This window comes from Hemitrygon akajei, chromosome 21 (genome assembly GCF_048418815.1).
Source record: "Hemitrygon akajei chromosome 21, sHemAka1.3, whole genome shotgun sequence".
In the NCBI taxonomy this organism is placed as follows: Eukaryota; Metazoa; Chordata; class Chondrichthyes; order Myliobatiformes; family Dasyatidae; genus Hemitrygon; species Hemitrygon akajei.
Genome location: NC_133144.1, coordinates 12,205,853 through 12,227,295, shown reverse-complemented (window position 1 = coordinate 12,227,295; position 21,443 = coordinate 12,205,853). Strand labels below are relative to the sequence as shown.

The window sequence follows — 21,443 nt, the reverse complement described above, 5'->3', positions numbered from 1 at the left end:
TGGGGTCCACGGACCCCTCAGTTAATGGTAGGGGACCATGGCATTAAAAAGATTGGGAACCCCTGCACTACAGGGTCAGAAGTAGAGAAGGTCATCAATATTTGCTTGGTGTTCACTCTTTACACAGGTGCCTGGAACACACTACTAGACCTGGCGGTAGAGGCAGGTGTTTGAGGGGCATTGAGACAGGCAGGAAATGGAGGAATGTAGAAAGTGGGAGGGCAATTGGGACTAGTCTGAGTTGGCATCATGCTTGGTGAAGCATCCTGTGTGTTGTGTTCTATTATTACCACTGACTGGCAGCCCAATCTGAACCAACAAATCATGTAAGGTGACGAAAGATCCAGTTAGGGGCTAGGTATCCTGTGGTGAATGTTTCACCTCCTGACATCCCGAAGCTGTTCTTACCATCTCCCAGCAATATCAGGACCACGATGGAATGCGCACCTGGAATGGGGAAAACTTCTCAGGACGTTTGACACCATCCAGAACGAAACAGCCTGCTTGATTGTCACTCCACCAGCGGCACACCCTCTGCAAAACGTACTGTAGTTAGTCACCAAGGTTGTCCAAATGACCAACCTCTTCTGTCCAAGAAGGACGAGTGCAGTGACACTCCAAATGCAGGTTCCTGTACAATTCTGATTCGGAAATACTTCACAGTAACCTTGTTTTTATGGGTCTAGTTCCTGGAATAGTCTCCCAGCAGCAGTCTGGCACCACCTCCAGGCCCTGAATGGTGCAAGAAGATTGCTCACAGCTGCCTCTCGGTGTAGGCAGTAAATCCTGATCTTGCCAGCAAAGCTCAGGCCCTGAAATATTAATGAAAGAATAAACAGGACAGATTGACAGGCAGCTGGGCATACAGGGCTCTTCAAGTTGTGGGGAAGACGAACGATATGGTTGCACTGCTCCAAAGAGCGGTGTCTAAGGACATCTTTACCCTCAGCCGTTAGGCTCTAAAATGAGACAACCTCTAGCTGGGGAAGTGATGACCCCCCCCCCCCCCCACCCCATTAGACTGTTTGTGGGAACTTATTTTTTTAATTCTTTCTACTTCTACTATTTATATCCGTGCACTTGTAATGCTACAGTGACACTGTAATTTCTTTTGGAATCAATAAAGTATCTATCTGTTTTAGAGACAGATGCTCATTGCGTCTCTGATCAGTTCCCTATCCCTCTATGCTTTATCCAAATACATCTCAAATGTTACTCTTCCTTCCACCACCACCTCCTGGTAGCAGCTCACCACTGCAGTATGAAACATTCACAATCCCTCACCTCCCCTTTAAACTTCCTTCCTGTCAACTTAAACCTATGCCCTCTAATTTTTGACACCTTGCTATAGGAGATGGACACTGGCCATCGACCCTATCAATGCCTGTCATAATTTTATATACCTCCACAATGTCACCTCCCAACCTTCTCCTTTCCAGGGAAACAGACCCAGTTCTGTAGTCTCTTAATGACTCTGGCCCTGCTGTCCAGGTGAAATCCTTCTGAACCTTTCCTGTGGCCCCTCAAGCTTAATCACATCACCAATCGGTGCGGTCACCAGAGCTGCACGCAGTGCTCTGAGGTGGTTTTCCACACACCTTGTACAGATAAAACAAGATGTCCCACATCTTGTACTCAGTTGCTCGGCCAGTGAAGGTGAACTTGCCATTTGCCTTCCTCACCACCCTGTTGAAACGTGTTCAGATTTTCAGAGAATAATGCACTTGTACCTCAAGGCATAATTGTTCAACAGCAATCTCCAGTGCCATGAAAATCACTCTTCATGTCCTGCTGTAGTTTAGTTAAATTACATCTGTCATTCTATAAGAATGACAGAGGCGTAGAATTAAGGTAGTTCGGCCCATCGAGTCTGCCCCGCCATTCCATCATGGCTGATCCATTCTCCCCGTCAGCCTCATTCTCCTGCCTTCTCCCCATAACCTTTGACGCCCTGATTAATTAAGAACCTTATCAGCCTCTGCCTTAAATTTTCCCAATGACTTGGTCTGCACAGCTGCCTGTGACAATGAATTCCCCCGATTCACCATGAGAAACCTTTCCTCATTTCTGTTCTAAATGGATGTCCCTTAATTCTGAGGCTGTGCTCTCTGGTATGTGAGTCACCCACTATAGGAAACATCATCTCCACATCCACTCTATCTAGGCCTTTCAATATTTGATACGTTCCAATGAGATTTCCTCCTGATTCTACTAAATTCCAGCGTGTACAGGCCCAGAGCCATCAAATACCCGTCATATTTTAACCCTTTCATTTCTAGGATAATTCTCATGACCTTCCTCTGGCCCCTCTCCAATCATAGCACGTCTTTTCTAAGATAATGGGCCCAAGATTACTCACAATATTCCAAATGCAACCTAACCAATGCCTTATAAAGCCTCATTATTACAACCTTGCATCTATAATCTAGTCCTCTAGATATGAATGTTAACATTGCATTTGCCATTCTTATCACCAACTCAATCTGCAAGTTAACCTTCAGGGAATCCTGCACAAGGACTCCAAAGTCCTTATGCAACTCTGATTTCTGAATTTTCACTCCACTTTGAAGATAGTCCATGCCTTTATTCCATCTGCCATGCAGTTTCCTACACTATATTCCATCTGCCACTTCTTTGCCAATTGCCCCAATCAGTCTAAGTCCTTGTGCAAACACCCTGCTTCCTCAGCACTACTTGTCTCTCAACCCATCTTTGTATCGTCCACAAGCTTGGCCACAAAGCCATCAATTCCATCATCCAAATCATTGACATGTAACGTGAAAAGAAGCAGTTTCAACACTGACCCCTGGTGCACACCATTAGCTGGCAGCAGTCAAGGAGAAAAGGCCCCCATTATTCTCACTATCTGCCTCCTGCCAGACCACCAACCTTCTGTCCATGCTGGTACTTTTCCTGCAATACCATGGACTATTATCTTGTTAAGCAGTCTCATGTGCAGCACCTTGGCTTCTGAAAATCCAAGTAAACAACATCCACTAACTCTCCCTTGTCTATCCTGCCTATTATTTCCTCAAAGAATTCCAACAGATTTGTCAACCAAGATTTCCACTTCAGGAAATGCTGACTTTGCCTGTTTTATTAAGTGCCTCTAAGTACCCTAAAACCTCATCCTCAATAATAGAATCCAACATCTTTTCAACCACTGAAATCAGGCTAACTGGCCTATAAGTTCCTTTCTTCTGTCCTATCCCCCTTAAATTAGAGTGAAGTGATACGTCAGGAGCCATTCTAGAATGTAGTGATTTTTTTCAAAGGTCATTACTAATGCCTCCATAATCTCTTCAGCTACCTCTTTCAGAACCCTGGGGTCTAGTCCATCTGATCAGGTAATTTATCTACCTTCAGACTTTTCAGCTTCCTTCTCCTTAGTAATAGCAATGACACACACATCTGCCCCCGATAATAAATCTGATTCAGACACTCATATTTTTGGCATTCTGCTATTGTCTTCCACTTTGAAGACTAACTCTAAATACTTATTAAGTTCATCCGCCATTTCTTTGACCCCATTACTACCTTTCCAGTGTCACTTTTCAGTGGTCTGATATCTAGTCTCTCATTTGTTCTTCATTTATCTGAAAAAAACATTGGTATCTTCTTTTAGATTATTGGCTAGCTTACATTCATATTTCAAAATTTCCCTCCTTATGGCGTTTTAATTGCCATCTGTTGGTTTTTAAAGCTTCCCAAACCTCTATTTACTATTTTTTTGCTATATTATATGCCCTCTCTTTTGGTTTTATGCTGTCTTTAAGTTCCCTTGTCAGCCACAGTTGGCTCATCCTCCCTTCAGAATACTACTCGTCTTTGGGTTCTGTTTTCCTTCACTTTCTGAATTTCCCCCAGAAACTCCAGCCATTGCTGTTCTGCCGTCATCCCTGCTAGTGTTCCCTTCCATTTGGAATTTTGCCATCTCCTCTCTCATGCCTCTGCAATTCCTTTCTCTCCACTGTAATACTGATACATCTGAATTTAGCTTCTTCTCAATCTGCAGGGTGAATTCTATCATATTATGATCACTGTCTGCTAAGGGGTCCTTTACCTTAAGCTCCCTAATCAAATCTGGGTCATTACATAACATCCAATCTGGAATTGTTTTTCCCTAGTGGGCTCAAAAAGCTATCTTGTAGGCATTTTACAAATTCCCTCTCTTGGGATCCAGCACCAACTGGATTTTCCCAATCTATCTGCATATTGAAATTCCCCATCATTATCGCAACATTGTCCTTTTTACATGCCTTTTCTACTTCCTGGTATAATTAGTAGCCCACATCCTGGTTACTTTTCATATGCCATCTTACCAAGTTGATATAGGTCCTGTGGCAACATTAGACAGCCATCGTTGTGGTTCTCTATACCACCAGTACTGATGTTATCTGCATTCTTATTCAAATCACTAATATTTATGACTAATTAGAGTAGACCCAACTCAAGTCCCTGCAGCACATCTCCTTCAATATGGAAAAACAGCCCTGCAGTACCACCCTCTGACTCCTTCCACCTCATCTTCAGCCTCAGGACTATGTGCTGTAACCTTCTGGCCCAGCCTACCCTGCAGAGCTTTGTCAAAAGCCATGTCTGTGTAGACAACATCTACCATTGATCCTTCTGGTCCCCTGTTCAAAAGAAAAACTGTCATATTTGTCAGACATGATTTCCCCCACACAGCCATGTTGACTATCCCTGATCAGTCCTTTCCAAATGCATATAAATCCTGTCCCTCAAAACCCCTTCCAGTAGTTTTCACCACTGATGTAAGGCTTGCTGGTGTGTAGTTCCCAAGCTGACCTTTTTAATTAAAAGCACAACATAAGCTGTTTTCCAGTCGTCCAGCTTTTGGCATACTAGCCTTTGTCGATTACAGGAGGGATAACTTTTTCACACAGAGGCTAGTACTCTTTTCAGGCAGCAAAGGCCATTACTTGTCACAAGAAGCAAAAGATTTAAAAAATGGACTCCGATGGGACATTCTGTTTAGTTTTAAATTGATCAGATAATTAGGCATTTGGCATGGGCCATTAAAAAGCAGTGAGGTTGAAAAGGAGTGGCCATAGTGTAAGAATGAGAAACTGAAAAGAGGCAGAGGCTAGATTGAGGTTTCTGTCACATTTATCTTTCTTTCTTTATTATTGCATAGCTAGAGCAGTGAGAATGGTGTGCTCCTCTTGCACGACGTGGGAAGTCTAGGAGACCTCCATTGTCTTTGATGACCTGAGTTATAACAGAAGATGAAATAGGTTTGTTCCTTGGAAAATGAAGGGAACTTCTTCACTCAGAGGGTTGTGAGAGTATGGAATGAGTTGCCAGCGCAAGTTGTGCATGGAAGCTCAATTTCAACATTTAAGAGAAGTTTGGATAGGTACATGGATAGCAGGGATATAGAAGGCTATGGTCCCGGTGCAGGTCAATGGGAGTAGGCAGTTTAAATGGTTCAACACAGACTAGATGGGCCAAATGGCCTGTTTCTGTGTTGTACCTTTCTGTGACTCTTATAACTATCTAGAAAAATGGATTTGAGTGCAGCTCCTTACTATGTAAGAGAGCTGGATCTGGATGATTTTTGGATTATTTAAGTGAATGAGGAGTTCATCGATGGGAGCTACAGAGAAGCAGTTGTTCTTAAGCTGCTGGAGGCAGGTAGCTAGGTAACTGTCAGGTGGGGGAAGGGAAAGAAGCAGATGTTATTGTGGCCTTTCCCCTCAATAACAAGTAAAATGCTTTGGATACTGGGAAGGTGGGAAGACAACCTACCAGGGGAGAGCCACAGTGACCAGGACTTTGGCTCAGAAGGGAAGGTGAAGAAGAAGAGAGCAGTAGTGGCCAGCAATCCCAGAGATTCTACGGATGTGAAGGAGACTCCTGGATCGTATGTTGCCTCTTAGATACCAGGCCAGGGATGTTTCAGATCAGGCCCACGGCAATCTAAGGGGGAGGGTGAGCAACCTGAATTTGTGGTACACATTGGTACTAATGAAGTAGGTAAGGAAAGGAATGATGTTCTAAAGAGTGAATAAAGGGGTTGAAATGTGTCTACTTCAATGCAAGAAGTATCCGGAATGAGGGTGATGAACTTAAGAGCATGGATCAGTACCTGGAACTACAAGGTTCTGGCCATTAGAGACATGGCTGTCAGAAGGGCTGCTGGATGTTCTGGAGTTAGTAAGTTTCAAACGGGGACAAGGAGTGAGGTAAAAGAAGTGGGGGAATGGTGTTGCTAATCAGGGATAGTATAACAGCTGCAGGAAAGAAGGATATCGGTGACCAGTGGTGTTCCACGGGAGCTGTTCAGCAGCCCCTGCTCTCCGTGATTGTTATGAATGACTTGCGTGAGGAAATGGAAAGGTAGGTTGGCAAGTGTAGGTTGCAGATGACATGAAGGTTGTAGTGTTCTTGATTGTGTAGCTGGTTGTCGTAGGCTACAGTGGGGCATTGATAGAGTACGGAGCTGGGCTGAGAAGCAGACAGAGTTCAATCCAGAAAACTGGAGTGACACACTTTGGAGGGTCAAACAGAAAGGCAGGGTATGAGGTTAATGACAGGATTCTAAACAGTGTGGAGGAACGGGGGGATCTTGTGGTCCTCTTCCATAGATGCTCAAAGTTGCTGATACGTAGATAGGTCTGTTAAGAAGGCAGCTATGGTAAGAAAAGACTTGGTGTTCATTTCCGGTCAATTTATAGGAAGGATGTGGAAGCTTTAGACAGGGTGCCGAGGAAGATGCTGTCTGGATTATGGAGCATGCCATGAGGAAAGGCTGTGCAAGCTAAGGCTTTTCTCTTTGGAGCAAAAGAGGATGAGAGGTGACTTGTAGATGTGTTCAAAATGATAAGAGGCATAGATCAAGTGGATAGCCAGTGCGTTCAGATTTTTTACACAGAGACAGACTGGAAAACTTGTCCAGTGAGGCATCATGGGCGGAACTGAGTAATAAAAAAGGTATGACCACATTAATGGGGCTATATTACAGACCACCCAACCGTTCAAGGGATTGAGGAACAAATTTGCAAAGAGATCGCAGACTGTTGAAAGAAACATATAAGGTTGTTGTTGTGGGTGATTTTAACTTTCCACATATTGACTGGGACTCCCATACTGTAAAAAGACTAGATGGGATAGAGTTTCTCAAATCTGCTCAGGAAAGAAGTCCCAACAATAGAGTGTGTGGTACTTGATTAGCAGTTGGGGAATGAGACAGGGCAGCTGACAGAAGTTTACGCAGGTGAACACTTTGCATCTAGTGATCACCTTAAGATGTAGGAGCAGAATTAGGCCATTTGGCCCATCGAGTCTGCTCCACCTGCTTCATCATGGCTGATCCGATTTTACTTTCAACCCCAATCTCCTGCCTTAATACCCTGACCAATCAAGAATCTGTTAACCTCTGCCTTAAATATACATTAAGATTTGGCCTCCACATCCGCCTTTCGCAAAGAATTCCATAGATTCACCACTCTCAGACTAAAGAAATTCCTCCTCATCTCTGTTCTAAAAGGAACTCCCTCTATCCTGAGGCTGTGTCCTCTGGTCTTTGGCTCTCCCACTATAGGAAACTCCTAAGGGATTCTATAGGTATGTTAAAAGCAAAAGGATTGCAAGGGGCAAAATTGTTCCTCCGTAAGACCAGAATGGCAATCTATGTGTGAAGCCAAAAGAGAGGGGGGAGATCTTAATGCAGTTTTTGCATCCGTACTTACTCAGACAACCACAGAGTCTATAGACGTGAGGCAAAATGGCATCAACTTCATGGACTCCTTACAGGTTTTAGAGGAGGAGGTGTTTGCTGTCTTGTTGTAAATTACAGTGTTCCGAGGGCCTGACAAGGTGATCCGTTGGACCCTGCAGGAGGCGAGTGCAGAAATAGCCAGGGCTCTAGCAGAGATATTTAAATCATCCTTCGAGACAGGTGAGGTGGCAGAAGATTGGAGGGTAGCCAGTATTGTTCTACTGTTTAATAAAGGCTCTAAACATAAACCATGAAATTATAGGCTGGGGAGCCTGACATTAGTAGTGGGAAAGTTGTTGGAAGGTATTCTAAGGGATTGGATATTTGAGTATTTGTATAGACATGGAGTGATTAAGGATAATAGATGGTTGCCTCTCTGATTAAAGGCCTGTGACTAGTGGAATGGAGTGCTGCAGGGATCGGTGCTGTGTTCGTTGTTTTTTTTTGTCATCTATATCAACGATCTGGATGACAGTGTGCTTAATTGGATCAGCACGTTTGCAGATGACAGCAAGACTTGGAATGTAGTGGACAGCGAGGAAGACTATCATGGTTTGCAGCAGGATCTGGGCCAGCTGGAAGAACAGGCTGAAAAATGGCAAATGGAATTTAATGCAGACAAGTGTGAGATATTGCACTTGGGTAGGACCAACCAGTAGTGAGTGGTAGGGCACTGAGGAGTGTGGTAGAACAAAGAGACCTGGGAACTCCGGTCCATAATTCATTGAAAGTGGCATTACAGGTTGTTAGCCCCATAAAGAAAGCTTTTGGCACACTGCCGTTTATAAATTAAAATTTTCAGTACAGGAGATCGGATGTTATTTTGAAGTTGTAGAAGACATGGGTGTATTGTGTGCAATTTTGGTCACCTACCCACAGGAAAATATGTAAACAAGGTTGAAAGAATACAGAGAAAATTTACAAGTATGTTGCCGAATCTGGAAGACCTGAGTTATAGGGAAAGATGGAATAGGTTAGGATTTTATTCCTCGGAATATAGAAGATCAAGAAGAGATTCAGTAGAGGTATGCAAAATTATGAGGGGTATAGATAGGGTTTTTCCACTGAGGTTGAATCATGGGTTAAGGGTGAGGGTGAAAAGTTTAAGGGGAACCTTCTTTACTCAGAGGGCTGTGAGGGTGTGGAACTAGGTGCCAGTACAAGTGGTGCATGCAAGCTCGAATTTAAGAGAAATTTGGATAGGTAAATGGACAGAAGGGGTATGGAGGGCTGTTGTCCCAGTGCAGGTCAGTGGGAGTAGGCAGTTTAAATGGCTCAACATAGACTAGATGGACCAAAGGGCCTGTTTCTATGCTGTACTTTTCTAAGACTCTGAGAGTGGTTATTGTGTGGAATGCTCTGCCAGGGATGGTGGTGGAAGCAAATAAATTAGGGACATTTAAGAGACTCTTAGATAGGCATATGGATGAAAGAAAAATTGAGGCTGTTTGGAAGGGAAGGGTTAGATTGATCTTGTAGTAGGTTAAAAGGATGCTATAGCACTGTGGGCCAATAAGCCTATATTGTGCTGTATTGTTTTATGTGTTTATAAGAATGAGTTATCTGAGAAAGTGATTGAGGCAGGAACAATAATGTTTAAGGAACGTTTGGATAGGTACGTGCTTCGGAAAGGTTAGAGAAATATTAGCCAAGCACAGGCAAATGGGACTAGCTTAGGTTGGCTTTGTGGTTAGTATGGACGCAATGATCCAGAGGGTCTGTTCCTCTGATACCTCACCTGTGACAAACAAATGTATAAAAATCACCCCTCTTGCTCCACAAGATATCTTTGGTTATACCTACTCAGGTCCTGAGGACTTGTTGATCTCTATGCATTTCGAGATTTCTAATATCATGCAAACTTTGACCTTGTCTGCACTGCATCCAAAGCACATCTGGACTTAAGTAAAGAGATCGAGACTGTACTCACAATACAAAACATGACCTTAACACCACTATGTGAAGTTCTACTCCCAGGTTTGCACAAACCTAAGGAAGTTTCCAGATTGATACAGTCTGTGGTGAGTGTGTTGTGAGCATTGTTGAGTGGTCTTGGATGAGAAGTGGGAATGCTCGTGGTGCTGTAGTGCGTTCACATGTTGTAGGACGTGCGTGGTGCCCAGGCCTGTGGTGAGTGTTAGGTGCCTTCACACTTTCTATAGATGTGACAGGTTTGGCCAAGTATCCAGGGAGTATGCAAGTTGGATCATATGTGGTGCGTGTGCCAGCTGATATCAAGGTGCGTGTGTGAAGTTGTACGTTGGTTCAGGTTTGTGACATGTCGGCCATCAAGCCAAGAATGTGCTATGGGTTGTCAGCAATGTTTGTTCAGTATCATCACCATTGTTTTCTGTGGGCGTCTACTCTCTATTCACTGAACAGAGCTTTGTCTTGGTGATGACCTCAGCAGCAGATTATCTGTGCGTCTGTCCACAGTTCCAGCTCTTAGATTGCCAACACTTGCTTTGGAATCTGTGCCAAGTGTTTGCTGCCTAACATTATTCTAGGATTAGGCTAGGCATGTGGTATTGTCAGTGGATGTACACAGTATATTACTTACACACACACACTGGATGATAAACCAGTATGTGAAAGAGTCACTATACCTCTCTAATTTGATCCTTCCTGTCTTTGCTTATTTCCAGCTGGCTAATGGTTGAGATTCAAATAGACAAGAACAAACAGATCAAATTAGCTGCACAATGCAGGCTGCTACTGGCTTGTGATCATGGCATGTCAGGCACTTGCTGCCTTTATGCTTGCGAGCCACAGACAATTTTCACTTTGTTTGGGTCGCAATTCAGCCAAGAGTCAGTGACCCAGAGGTGGAACTGATCTCCTGTTGCGTGGCCCACTAATCCAACAATGCAATACAAATTCAGCAACTGTGCATTTGACATACCTGCTTCTGCCTGCCTTGAAAGCTGAGATCTTTGTTTCAGCAGGCTTGGGATCAGCCACCTACCAGTTCATTGTCCATCAAGTCCACATTAGCTCTCTACCAAAACAGCTCACTAATTCTGCCCTCCACCCGGTCCCTTCCCTGTAACCTTGCAATTTATCCAGTTCCCTCCTGAATGCTGAAGTGGTACCTGCTTCCACCTCATCTGCAGGAAGTGTGTTCCAACTTCCAACCAGTGACATGTCACCTTTCCTTTTGTTATTTTGCACCCGACCTGTTCACTTCAACCTTTCCAACAAAGGGAACTACTTCCAATTATTAATAAGTTACAAAACAAATGATGAAGGTGGAACGGTGGATGTAGTGAATATAAAGCAACACGCACAAAATGCTGGAGGAACTCAGCAGGCCAGGCAGCATCTATGAAAGAAAGTATAGTCAAGGTTTTGGACCAAAACCCTTTGGCCTGCTGAGTTCTTTTAGCATTTTGTGTGTGTTGCTCAGATTTCCAGCATCTGCAGATTTTCTCTTGCTTGGTGGTGAATATAAATTTTAGTAAGGCATTTGTCAAAGTTTCCCATGGTTGTTTCATTCAAAAAGTCAGGAGGTATTGGGATCCAGGGAAGATTAGCTGCATGGATTCTGAATTGGCTTGTCCACGGAAAGCAGAGGGAGTTAAGACATGGAGCGTATTCTGCCTGGAGGTCTCTGTTCTGAGATCCCTGCTGTTTATGATTTTTTTTTAAATGATGTGGATGAGGAAGAGGAATGGTAGGTTAATAAGTTTGCAGATAACACAAAGGTTAGTGGTGTTGTGGGTAGAATAAAAGGTTTTTGTAGGTTACAATGAGATGCAGAGCTGCACAGGGAAGATGGTTTTCAACAATGGTTTTGTTTCTAAATGTTCCTGCATTACTTTCATGATATCAGCAAAGCTCATTTCAGCTGGTTTGGTTGGAGCAGTCAAACACCTAAGCAACCTGTATGCTTTTTATTTATGATTATTATCACCTGCTACTCACTGTTTCTGAACCCGTGAAGCCCTTTTAAACTTGACTGTATCTGTCCCTTCAAAAGAAGCACATGCTGTGCTTTTTTTTTTACTTAACCGTTTCTCACTGCTCTTTTTCTAAAAATTCCAACTTCTCGTTGCACTTCAACAGGTAGGTAGTCATCTTGAGTTCACTTAAAACTTATTCATCGCCACTGTTATACTTAGTAATGTTAAAATGTAAAGCTAGTTGAAAGGAAAAAGACGGGAGCCCGGGAGAACTTTTTTACTTTAAGCAAAGCGTGCACATATCACATGGTGGCATCGTAACGCATGCAATCTACATATTATTACATGTGACCCATAATGACCTTTTTTAAACAAGCAAGTATATTTAATCAAGCAATATATTTACAATATTACTTAAATGCTACTGAAATATTGAATACATAACACCTGTGACTGTGTTGGGTTTCCCCCGGGTGCTCTGGATTCCTCTCACAGTCAGGGTTAGTGAGTTTGTGGGTGTGTTATGAAGCCTGCCAACACTTGTGAGCTGCCCCTATTATATTACAAACCATGACACAGTCGATGCAGACACTGTATGTTTTGATGTACACACGTGACGAGCACAACTAGTCTTCTACACCCCTCATGATTTCATACTCCTCCATAAGGTTACCCTTCAGACTCCTACATTTCAATAAATCAAATCCTGGCTGGCCCAACCTCACCTTACAACTCATGCCCTCAACTCCTGGCAATATTCTTGTAAATTTTCTTTGCGCCCTTTCCAACTTAATGACATCTTTCTTACAACAGGGTAACCAAAACTATACAGTGCCCCAGGCGAAGCCTTACTTGCATCTTGTTCAGCTGAAACATAACATCACAACTTATTCTCGATGGCCTGATCAGGAAACCAGGTACTCATATCCCTAGGTCCATCTGTTGTGCAAGATTCTCCAGGGCACTATGAAAGTTCTACACTGCTTTGACCTGCCAGTCTACGATACCTCATATTTATAGAAATGGAAATGTCATTTGCTGGAGGTCAGCAGGAGACGCTCATGGAGTGAGCACTGTTTCAGATTCGCTCCATAACCTTTACTTTTTTTAACCTATGATCACCCTTATTTAACTTATTTTTACCTACACCAAAAGATTCTTGTTACTTTTTTGGACTTATCTTTAAGAGTTTATTGTGAATTTTTGAAGAAATGGCTCTTAGATCTAAAGGGTGAGAAACTGGGAAAAATCCTAACGGAAACGGAAAAAAGCAGATTGATCCTAAACGTACTGAATTGACTTATGAAATGTTATTGGAGGTCTTAAATGAAAAATTTGAAGAAGAACGAAAAAATTTTAAACAAGATATAAAGGCTTTTCAAGATTATATGGATAAGACGGATTCAGTAGTTAACCAGCAGCAAGCTCTAATCACAACTCTGCAAGAAGACGCTCGGAAGCGAGATTTGATCATTGAAAAACTGGAGCAGAACTTACATTTGGCAATTAAACAAGTTGAAACACTTAAAGCCAAGAGTGTCGACTTTGAGAATCGGTCCAGAAGACAGAACCTACGCATACTTGGTCTCCTGGAAGGTATTGAACAAGGGGACCCCTCGAAGTACTTTGCTCAACTTTTAAAGGATGTGTTCCCTTCTGTATTTCCAGATAGTCCGCCGCTACTCGACCGTGCTCACAGAATTATGCGTCGATCAACAAGTGCTTCAGCTAAACCACCAGTTGTAATTGTCCGATTTCATTATGTGCATGTTAAAGAGCAACTTATTCGTGTGGCTCGACGTGTAGGGATGGTCAAATTTCAAGATCACAACTTCCATTTAGTAGAAGATTTTAGTCCAGAAGTAATGAAGGCAAGGCTTCTTTTTAAACCTCTGATGTCTGAATGTTATGAGAAAAATCTAAAACCTGCGCTCTTATACCCTGCGAAGCTCAGAATATCGCCTCCGAATGCTCCACGGCAGGTCTTTTTTTCTACATCTGAAGCGAGAAGATTTCTGAATGAGAACTTCCCTACTGCTACGGATTCTCATCTCTAATAAATGAGTGATTTTGATCGTGCAAGATGGTTTTTATTTCCAAAACCAGATTTTGTTTTTGGCTATTGGTGTAGTTTTTTTTTGACTTACTAATCTTGTTATTTTACTTACTTCAACCACTGTACTTTATCTTTGGTTATTATTATTAATCCTTTGAAGGTGAATTTTTTTTTTACTAAGATGGCAGTTTCTTCTCTAAAATATTTTTTTTGATTTCACCATTTTTTTATCTCTCGTCTTCTTCCAATAATGCATCTCTTATCACAGTTTAAATTTTTTTTGGTGTTTGGGTTTTTAACCCGATTTATAAGTTACTAGTGATTATATTCTTTTTTTTTACGATTAATTATATTAAGAAGTTTGGTTTTAGTATAGTGATTATTATTTCTTTAGAGTTTGGGTGGATCTTTTTTTTTATCCTTTATATACGGAGTTGTCTTCTGCTGATATGGGGGTAGAGTTAGTTTCATTTTTCCTTTTTCCCAGCCTATCCTTGGCTGGGATGGTCTTTTTTCTTCTTGGGTGGGGGGGTGAGAGGTCTTTTTCTAAATCTTATGGTTCTTATACTAGTTTTTTTCAGTTTTTTCATTTGGGCTGATTTTAAACTACAAAAATGTCTGCTATGTCATCACTTCTGGGTCCGCCCCTTATTTTTGTTCCTTTTCCAAGTGCATGAGTTCATAATTTGGTTAACCCTTTATATACCAAAGGGTTGATTTCAGAAATATGGCTCAGACTATTAATTTTGTCTCTTGGAATACTAATGGCTTAAACCATCTGATTAAATGGAAAAAGATTTTCAAAGTATTCCAAAGACTTAATGCTCATATTATTTTTGTACAAGAAACTCATGTGAGGAAAGAGGACAATTATCGCTTTTTTTAGCTTTTGGAGGGGTCAACAGTATCATTCGAATTTAAATGCCAAAGTAAAGGGAGTTTCAATTTTTATTGACTCCTCTATTGCATTTGTCCAACATGATATCTTTTCGGATCCGAATGGTAGATTTTTGTTAATTACTGGCTTACCTTTTAACAAAACGGTTGCTATGGTTAATGTTTATGCTCCAAATGTGGATTGTCCTGATTTTTTTAAGTCCTTATTTACTTCTTTACCTAATCTAAATGAATATAAGTTAATAATGGGTGGTGACTTTAATTGTTGTTTAAATCCTTTGATGGACAAATCTATATCTACTCAGACTTTACCTAATAAGTCGGCCACTTGTATTAACTCTTTTTTGACTGATAATGGAATTTTTGATATTTGGAGATTTCGGCATTCTAAGGACAAAGAGTTTTCATTTTTCTCACATGTTTATCATTCCTACTCGAGAATTGATTTTTTTTATTGACTCTTGTTTTATTCCATCGGTAATTGGTTGTAATTATGATATTATAGCCATCTCTGACCATGCTCCATTAAAACTTTCTATTAAATTTACGGATACAGCTTCTAGTGCTAGACAATGGCAATTTGATTCTACCTTATTGCAAGATCCGGATTTTATTAAATTTATGAAGGAACAGATCGATTTCTTCTTTTCAACTAATTCCACGAATGATATTTCTTGCGGAACACTTTGGGACACTTTTAAAGCGTATATACGTGGACAGATTATCTCCTATTCTGTTGGTCTGAGAAAACGCATAAAGATGGAAACTCTTTTATTGGTTGATAAAATTAAAGAGATTGACAAGAAATATTCAATTACTCCTAGCAAGGAGCTTTACAAACAAAGGGTTGAACTTCAAACGGAACATAGTTTATTACTTACATCTTCGATTGAAAATCAATTAATGAAAACCAGATCTGATTTTTATATACGTAGAGATAAATCGGGTAAACTGTTAGCTAGTCAATTGAAGAATGCTTTGGTTAAACGTCAAATTACTAAGATCCGTCAGCAGAATGGGGATCTGACAGTTAACCATGATGAGATAAATAATCATTTCAAGATTTTTATACCTCCCTGTATCATTCCGAATTCCCTAATGATCGTAATACCATGTGTGATTTTCTTGGGAAATTGAATTTTCCAAAATTATCATCAGATGATCTTTCAATATTAGAAACTCCTATTACAGATGCAGAAATTAAAGGGGTTATTTCCTCTATGAATTCTGGGAAAGCACCAGGTCCAGATGGGTATACAGTAGAATTTTTAAAATGTTTTTCCGCTACTCTTTCTCCTTGGTTGTGCAGGGTTTTTGAAGAAGCAATTAGATTGGGCAATCTGCCACAATCTTTTTATAGGGCTTCCATTTCTTTAATACTGAAGAAAGATAAAGACCCTACTGACTGTGCATCCTATAGACCAATATCTTTATTGAATGTAGATTCCAAGATCTTTTCCAAGTTACTGGCATCCAGGCTGGAGAAGGTATTACCCCAAATTATTTTGGAAGATCAAACCAGTTTTATTAAAAATCGCTATTCTTTTTTCAATGTTAGGAGATTATTGAATATTGTTTGTACTCCTTCACATAGCACTTCAGAATGTGTAATTTCATTAGATGCGGAGAAAGCATTTGATAGAGTTGAATGGCCATACTTATTTTATGTGCTTGAGAAGTTTAATTTTAGTCCGACATTCATTTCCTGGATTAAACTGATATATCATACTCCAGTAGCCTCAGTGCTTACTAACAATCTAAGATCTCCCTTTTTTCGTTTATTTCGGGGTACTAGACAAGGCTGTCCTCTTAGTCCATTATTATTTGATATTGCTTTAGAACCCTTGGCAATTGCTATCAGAGAATCACAGAACATTTTTGGCATTAATCGTGGGACAGATATACATAAGTTATCATTATATGCAGATGATTTATTATTATTTATTTCTAATCCTGAGAAATCCATTCCTGCAGTTTTATCATTGTTGGTTCAATTTAGTGATTTTTCCGGGTATAAATTAAATCTTAATAAGAGTGAATTGTTTCCTTTAAATAGACAGGTTCCAATTTATGGAAATTTACCTTTTAAATTAGTTAATGACTCTTTATTTACTTAGGGATTAAAATCACAAAAAACTATAAAGACTTATTTAAGGTTAATTTTTTACCCTTAATTGATCAAATTAAATGTTTGTTTACTAAATGGTCACCACTAACTTTATCTCTGATAGGTCGGATTAATGCTATTAAGATGGTTATTTTACCCAAGTTTTTATATATATTTCAAGCGGTACCAATTTTTATTCCGAAATCTTTTTTTGCTAATATTGATTCAAAAATTTCCTCATATATATGGCAGAATAAAAATCTTAGGTTAGGTAAAATATATTTACAGAAGGCAAAGAAGGAAGGTGGATTGGCATTGCCTAATTTTAGATTTTATTATTGGGCAGTTAATATCCGATATTTGATATATTGGTTAAAGGATTGGGATATATCTTTTAGCCCTTATTGGGTGAACCTGGAAATTAAATCTGTACAAGGATTTGCATTGGGTTCTATTTTAGGGACTTCTCTTCCCTTTGCTCTTTCTAAATTGCCGAAACGAATTGACAACCCGATAGTTAAACATACTTTACGTATATGGTTTCAATTTCGGAAATTTTTTGGGTTGACTCAGTTTGTTTTAAATATTCCTATTGTATCCAATTGCTTTTTTAATCCTTCTATTATAGACCAAGCCTATTCAGCTTGGAAGACTAAAGGATTATTACGATTTTCCGATTTATTTTTGGATAATTGTTTTATGTCTTTTGAGCAATTATCTAATAAATATAATTTGCCTAGATTTCATTTTTTTTAGATATTTACAGATTAGGAATTTCTTAAATACTGTACTTCCTACTTTTCCAAATTTTGTGTCTTCAGGTATTTTGGAGAATTTGTTTGAACTAAATCCTTTTCAGAAAGGGCTAATATCAAAACTTTACAATATAATTATGAAGATACGTTCAGAGCCCTTTTATAAGACTAAAAATGATTGGGAAAGAGAACTTAACCTTATTATCCCTATTGAGAATTGGGATAAAATTCTTCAATTAGTTAATACATCATCTATATGTGCTAAACATTCATTAATACAGTTTAAAGTTGTGCACAGGGCTCATATGTCCAAGGATAAATTGGCTCGTTTTTATTCCTATATAAATCCTATTTGTGACAGATGTCATTCTGAGATAGCGTCTTTTAACTCATATGTTTTGGTCATGTCCGCTTTTGAAAAAATATTGGAAATATATTTTTGATATTATTTCTGCGGTATTGAACATTGATTTACAACCTCATCCTATTACTGCAATTTTTGGTTTACCGATGATGGACTCACTCCATTTATCCTCTTCCGCTTGTCAAATGATTGCATTTCTTACATTAATGGCTAGAAGATCTATTTTGTTGAATTGGAAAGAAATTAATCCTCCTACAGTATTTCATTGGTTTTCTCAAACTATGTTATGTTTAAATTTAGAAAAAATTAGAAGTGTTGTATTTGATACTTCTATTAAATTCGAAAAGATATGGAGACCATTTATTCAATATTTTCATATGATGTAATATGACCCTGTTCCAAGCCTATTTGTTTTTCCAGTTTTGATTGTATATATGTTGAGAGGATTGGAGTTGACGACACTGATGATTTTCTATTGTTGTGAGATATTATAAACAGCCCTTTTTTTTCTATTTTTTCTTTTTCTCTTTTTTCTTTTTTTGTTTTTTTTTCTCTATTAGTTATTAGATTCGTTTTTTTGCATAATTTTTTTCTTTTTTCTGTTTTTTTAAAAATATATATTATGATATACCTAGGTTTGACTTGTTTATTTGTATATTGTATCGTTCATGATTTGGGAATACTCATTTATACTGTAATCATTGCTTATGTATTCTCTCATGTTTAGTTGGAAAGTGTGTGTTTGTAATCCCATTATCTATGTATCATTTTATTTTGTTGATATTAATAACAATAATAAAAAGATTGAAAAAGAAAAAAAAGAAAGGAAATGTCATTTGCCATTCCTCTTCCCACTTACCTAACTGATCAAGATCCCCTTGCAGTTTTTGATCACCCACCTTCACAGTCTATGATAACACCTATTTTCGTGTCATCTGCAAATATATGAATCATACCTTGTTCATTCTCATTCAAATTCTTTTTATAAATGACAACAACAATGGGCCCGGCACCAATCCAGCACTAGTCATGGGCCTTCAGTCTGAAAAGCAACCTTCCGCAATCACGTTCTGCTTTAAGTCAACCAAACCAATGATGTATCCACTTATCTAACTCACCCTTATCACTGATATTGATCAAAGAAAAGAATGTCCTTACACTGCCCCCTCCCACCAAGTAGCAGCTCCCTCCAGTGAAAAAACCAGCCCCTTAACCACGACCCTCTTGCTTAGCCAGCTTTGTCTACACGGCCCTTTTATGCTGTTTGCTTCTATTGTGCAGATACGGCTGTTATGTGGCACGTTGTCAAACGCATTTGGAAATCCTTGTACATCACATGGACTGCGTTACCCTCTCAACTCTGGCTGTTATCTCTTCATGAAGGTTCTATGAAACTCATAATTTTCTCTTTAAAAATCTATGTTGGCTCACCTCAATTGATTGGGTTTCCTCTTTGAAACTCTTAAAGGTAGCCATAGTTGTAACATCAGAAACATGGAAGCCAGTTACTTGTGGCAAGGACTGACAAACCAGCAGTCCAATAATAGTCAGTTAACGCACATTTCGGGCCAAGACGTCGACTGTACTCTTTTCCTTAGATTCTGCCTGGCCTGCTGAGCTCCTCCAGCCTTTTGTGTGTGTTGCTTGGATTTCCAGCATCTACAGATTTCCTCCCGTTTGTGATAATAATCAGGTAATCTGTTCTCTCTGCTAAGAATTGCGCAGGGAATAAACTTCATGGACAACCCAAGAACCAGACTTCTGAGTAGATGCTCTTTGTGTTTCCGGTTTTCCCAGCAGAGCTTTGCGGAAAGCTGGAGTGCAACAGTTGAAGCCTGAGGCTTGACTGTTCAGCTCTGAGATCGGGAAGCCCAAGGTGACTGGACCAAGGCATCAGTACAAGTTTAACACGCATGTGGGAAGAGCAGTGCTGGCAGTTACAGGTCACGGGCTGAATTCATTCTGGGTACAGAAATTATGAACTCAAGATTTGTTTCTAAGTATGAGACGGGAGGTGATGTCATGAGAATACTGATTGATTGGGAGCAGCTTATGATGAGGCAGCCCTTTAAATGTCTGCATACCAGTTGCTCATTGTTCAAGACTGCATGTGCTGATGTGTAAGGCATCTTGCAAATTCTGAAGTGGGTCTTCTCCACCAACTGGGATTCAGGTAGGAATTAATCTGTTTGACTTTGCTAACCACCTTGTGTGTCATTCTCTCTCCAGGCTTCACACACTCACGATGCAATTACAGAGGCGGCTCAGCTCATGAAGGAGGCCGTGGATGATATTATGGTAACACTCAACGAAGCTGCCAGCGACATTGGAATGGTGGGCGGTATGGTCGATGCCATTGCTGACGCAATGAACAGAGTAAGTGTCCTAAAGGGGGATTACAGCTGAGATTGGACATTGAGGTTTCCTTACATTATATTTCAGTTTTAGTGCAATATGTCCTTCACAAGAATGTCATCTAACAGTCGGCCTTTGAACCATGGAATAAAACAACGGTAACAGGCTGCCAAAGTTGGCTGAAGAGGTCGTTTATATTTTGGTGATAGCTGGGAACAACCTGAAGTTAGAGCTGAAGAAGTTGGAGGCCTGACCATCAGTGAATATCAGTCACAGGCTAGAATTTAGATGTTTTACAACAGAGCACAATCGTGATCAGTGGGAGGGAAGACTTTGGAAAGGAAGGCGAAAATGTTAAGTCTGAAGTGAGCCGGGGGTGATGGCAGGTGCGGAGATGGCGACAGTAGATGACCCCAAGGTGAGGACTGCAGGGGCAGAAGTGGGAATAGTTTGGAAAAGGTGAAATTCACTTAAGTAATGTACCAGTATGAGGGTGGATGAAGGAGGCTGGGGGTATGAGGAGAGTAATTGAATGACTGAGGAGCTGGTGTGGAGTGAAGCAGTTTAAGTGGAATGTGGGAGTTCAACTCAGGGTCAAGGGTCACTTCTCTGGAATTACAAGCAGCCTTTTCAATGTGACCAGCTGTTGAAACTCAGCAACCCTGTGCAGCAGCTAGCACCGAGTTACTGAAAGAAGAACCACATTCCGGCCCATCCCCGTCACCACAACAGCACTTGTATCAGTAAAGTCAGTGCGCTGTATTGTTCCACCATCATTCCAGTGTCCCAGGTGGTGTCGGCAGTGCTTCGATGTCCCAGCAAAACGATGTCTGTTACTGTTTGAAAGCTCAATCCAAGGGGTTTCCGTTCATCCCCAAAACCTCTGTAAGACAACAAGACAAGGGAGCAAAATTGGGCCATTTGGCCCAGCAAGTCTGCTTTGCTATTCCATCATGGTCAATTTAATATCCCACTCAACCCCATTCTCCTGCCTTCTCTCCAAAACCTTTCATCCCATGACTAATGCAGAACCAATCAAGCTCTGTTTTAGTCATACTCAGTGACCTGGCCACCACAGCCATTTAAAACAATGAGTTCCACAGATTCACCATCCTCTGGCTAAAGAAATTCCTCCTCATCTTTGTTCTCAATGGACGTTACTCTATTCTGAGACTGTGCCCTGTGGTCCAAGACTCTCCCACTGAAGGGTACATCCTGTCCACATCCAATCTATCTGAGGCTTTCAATACTTGACAGGTTTCA

General features: G+C 40.5%; 1 protein-coding gene across 4 annotated transcripts in view; it reads left to right on the top strand.

Annotated features, from left to right (window-relative positions):
• tln2b (talin 2b) overlaps nt 1-21,443 on the top strand; it is a 353,394-nt gene that overhangs the window by 285,678 nt on the left and 46,273 nt on the right. For all 4 annotated transcript variants that reach the window (XM_073024834.1, XM_073024833.1, XM_073024835.1 and 1 more), the window contains exon 42: nt 20,055-20,201. In XM_073024834.1, coding sequence (XP_072880935.1) covers nt 20,055-20,201 — 147 coding nt within the window. The remainder of the gene's footprint in view (nt 1-20,054; nt 20,202-21,443) is intronic.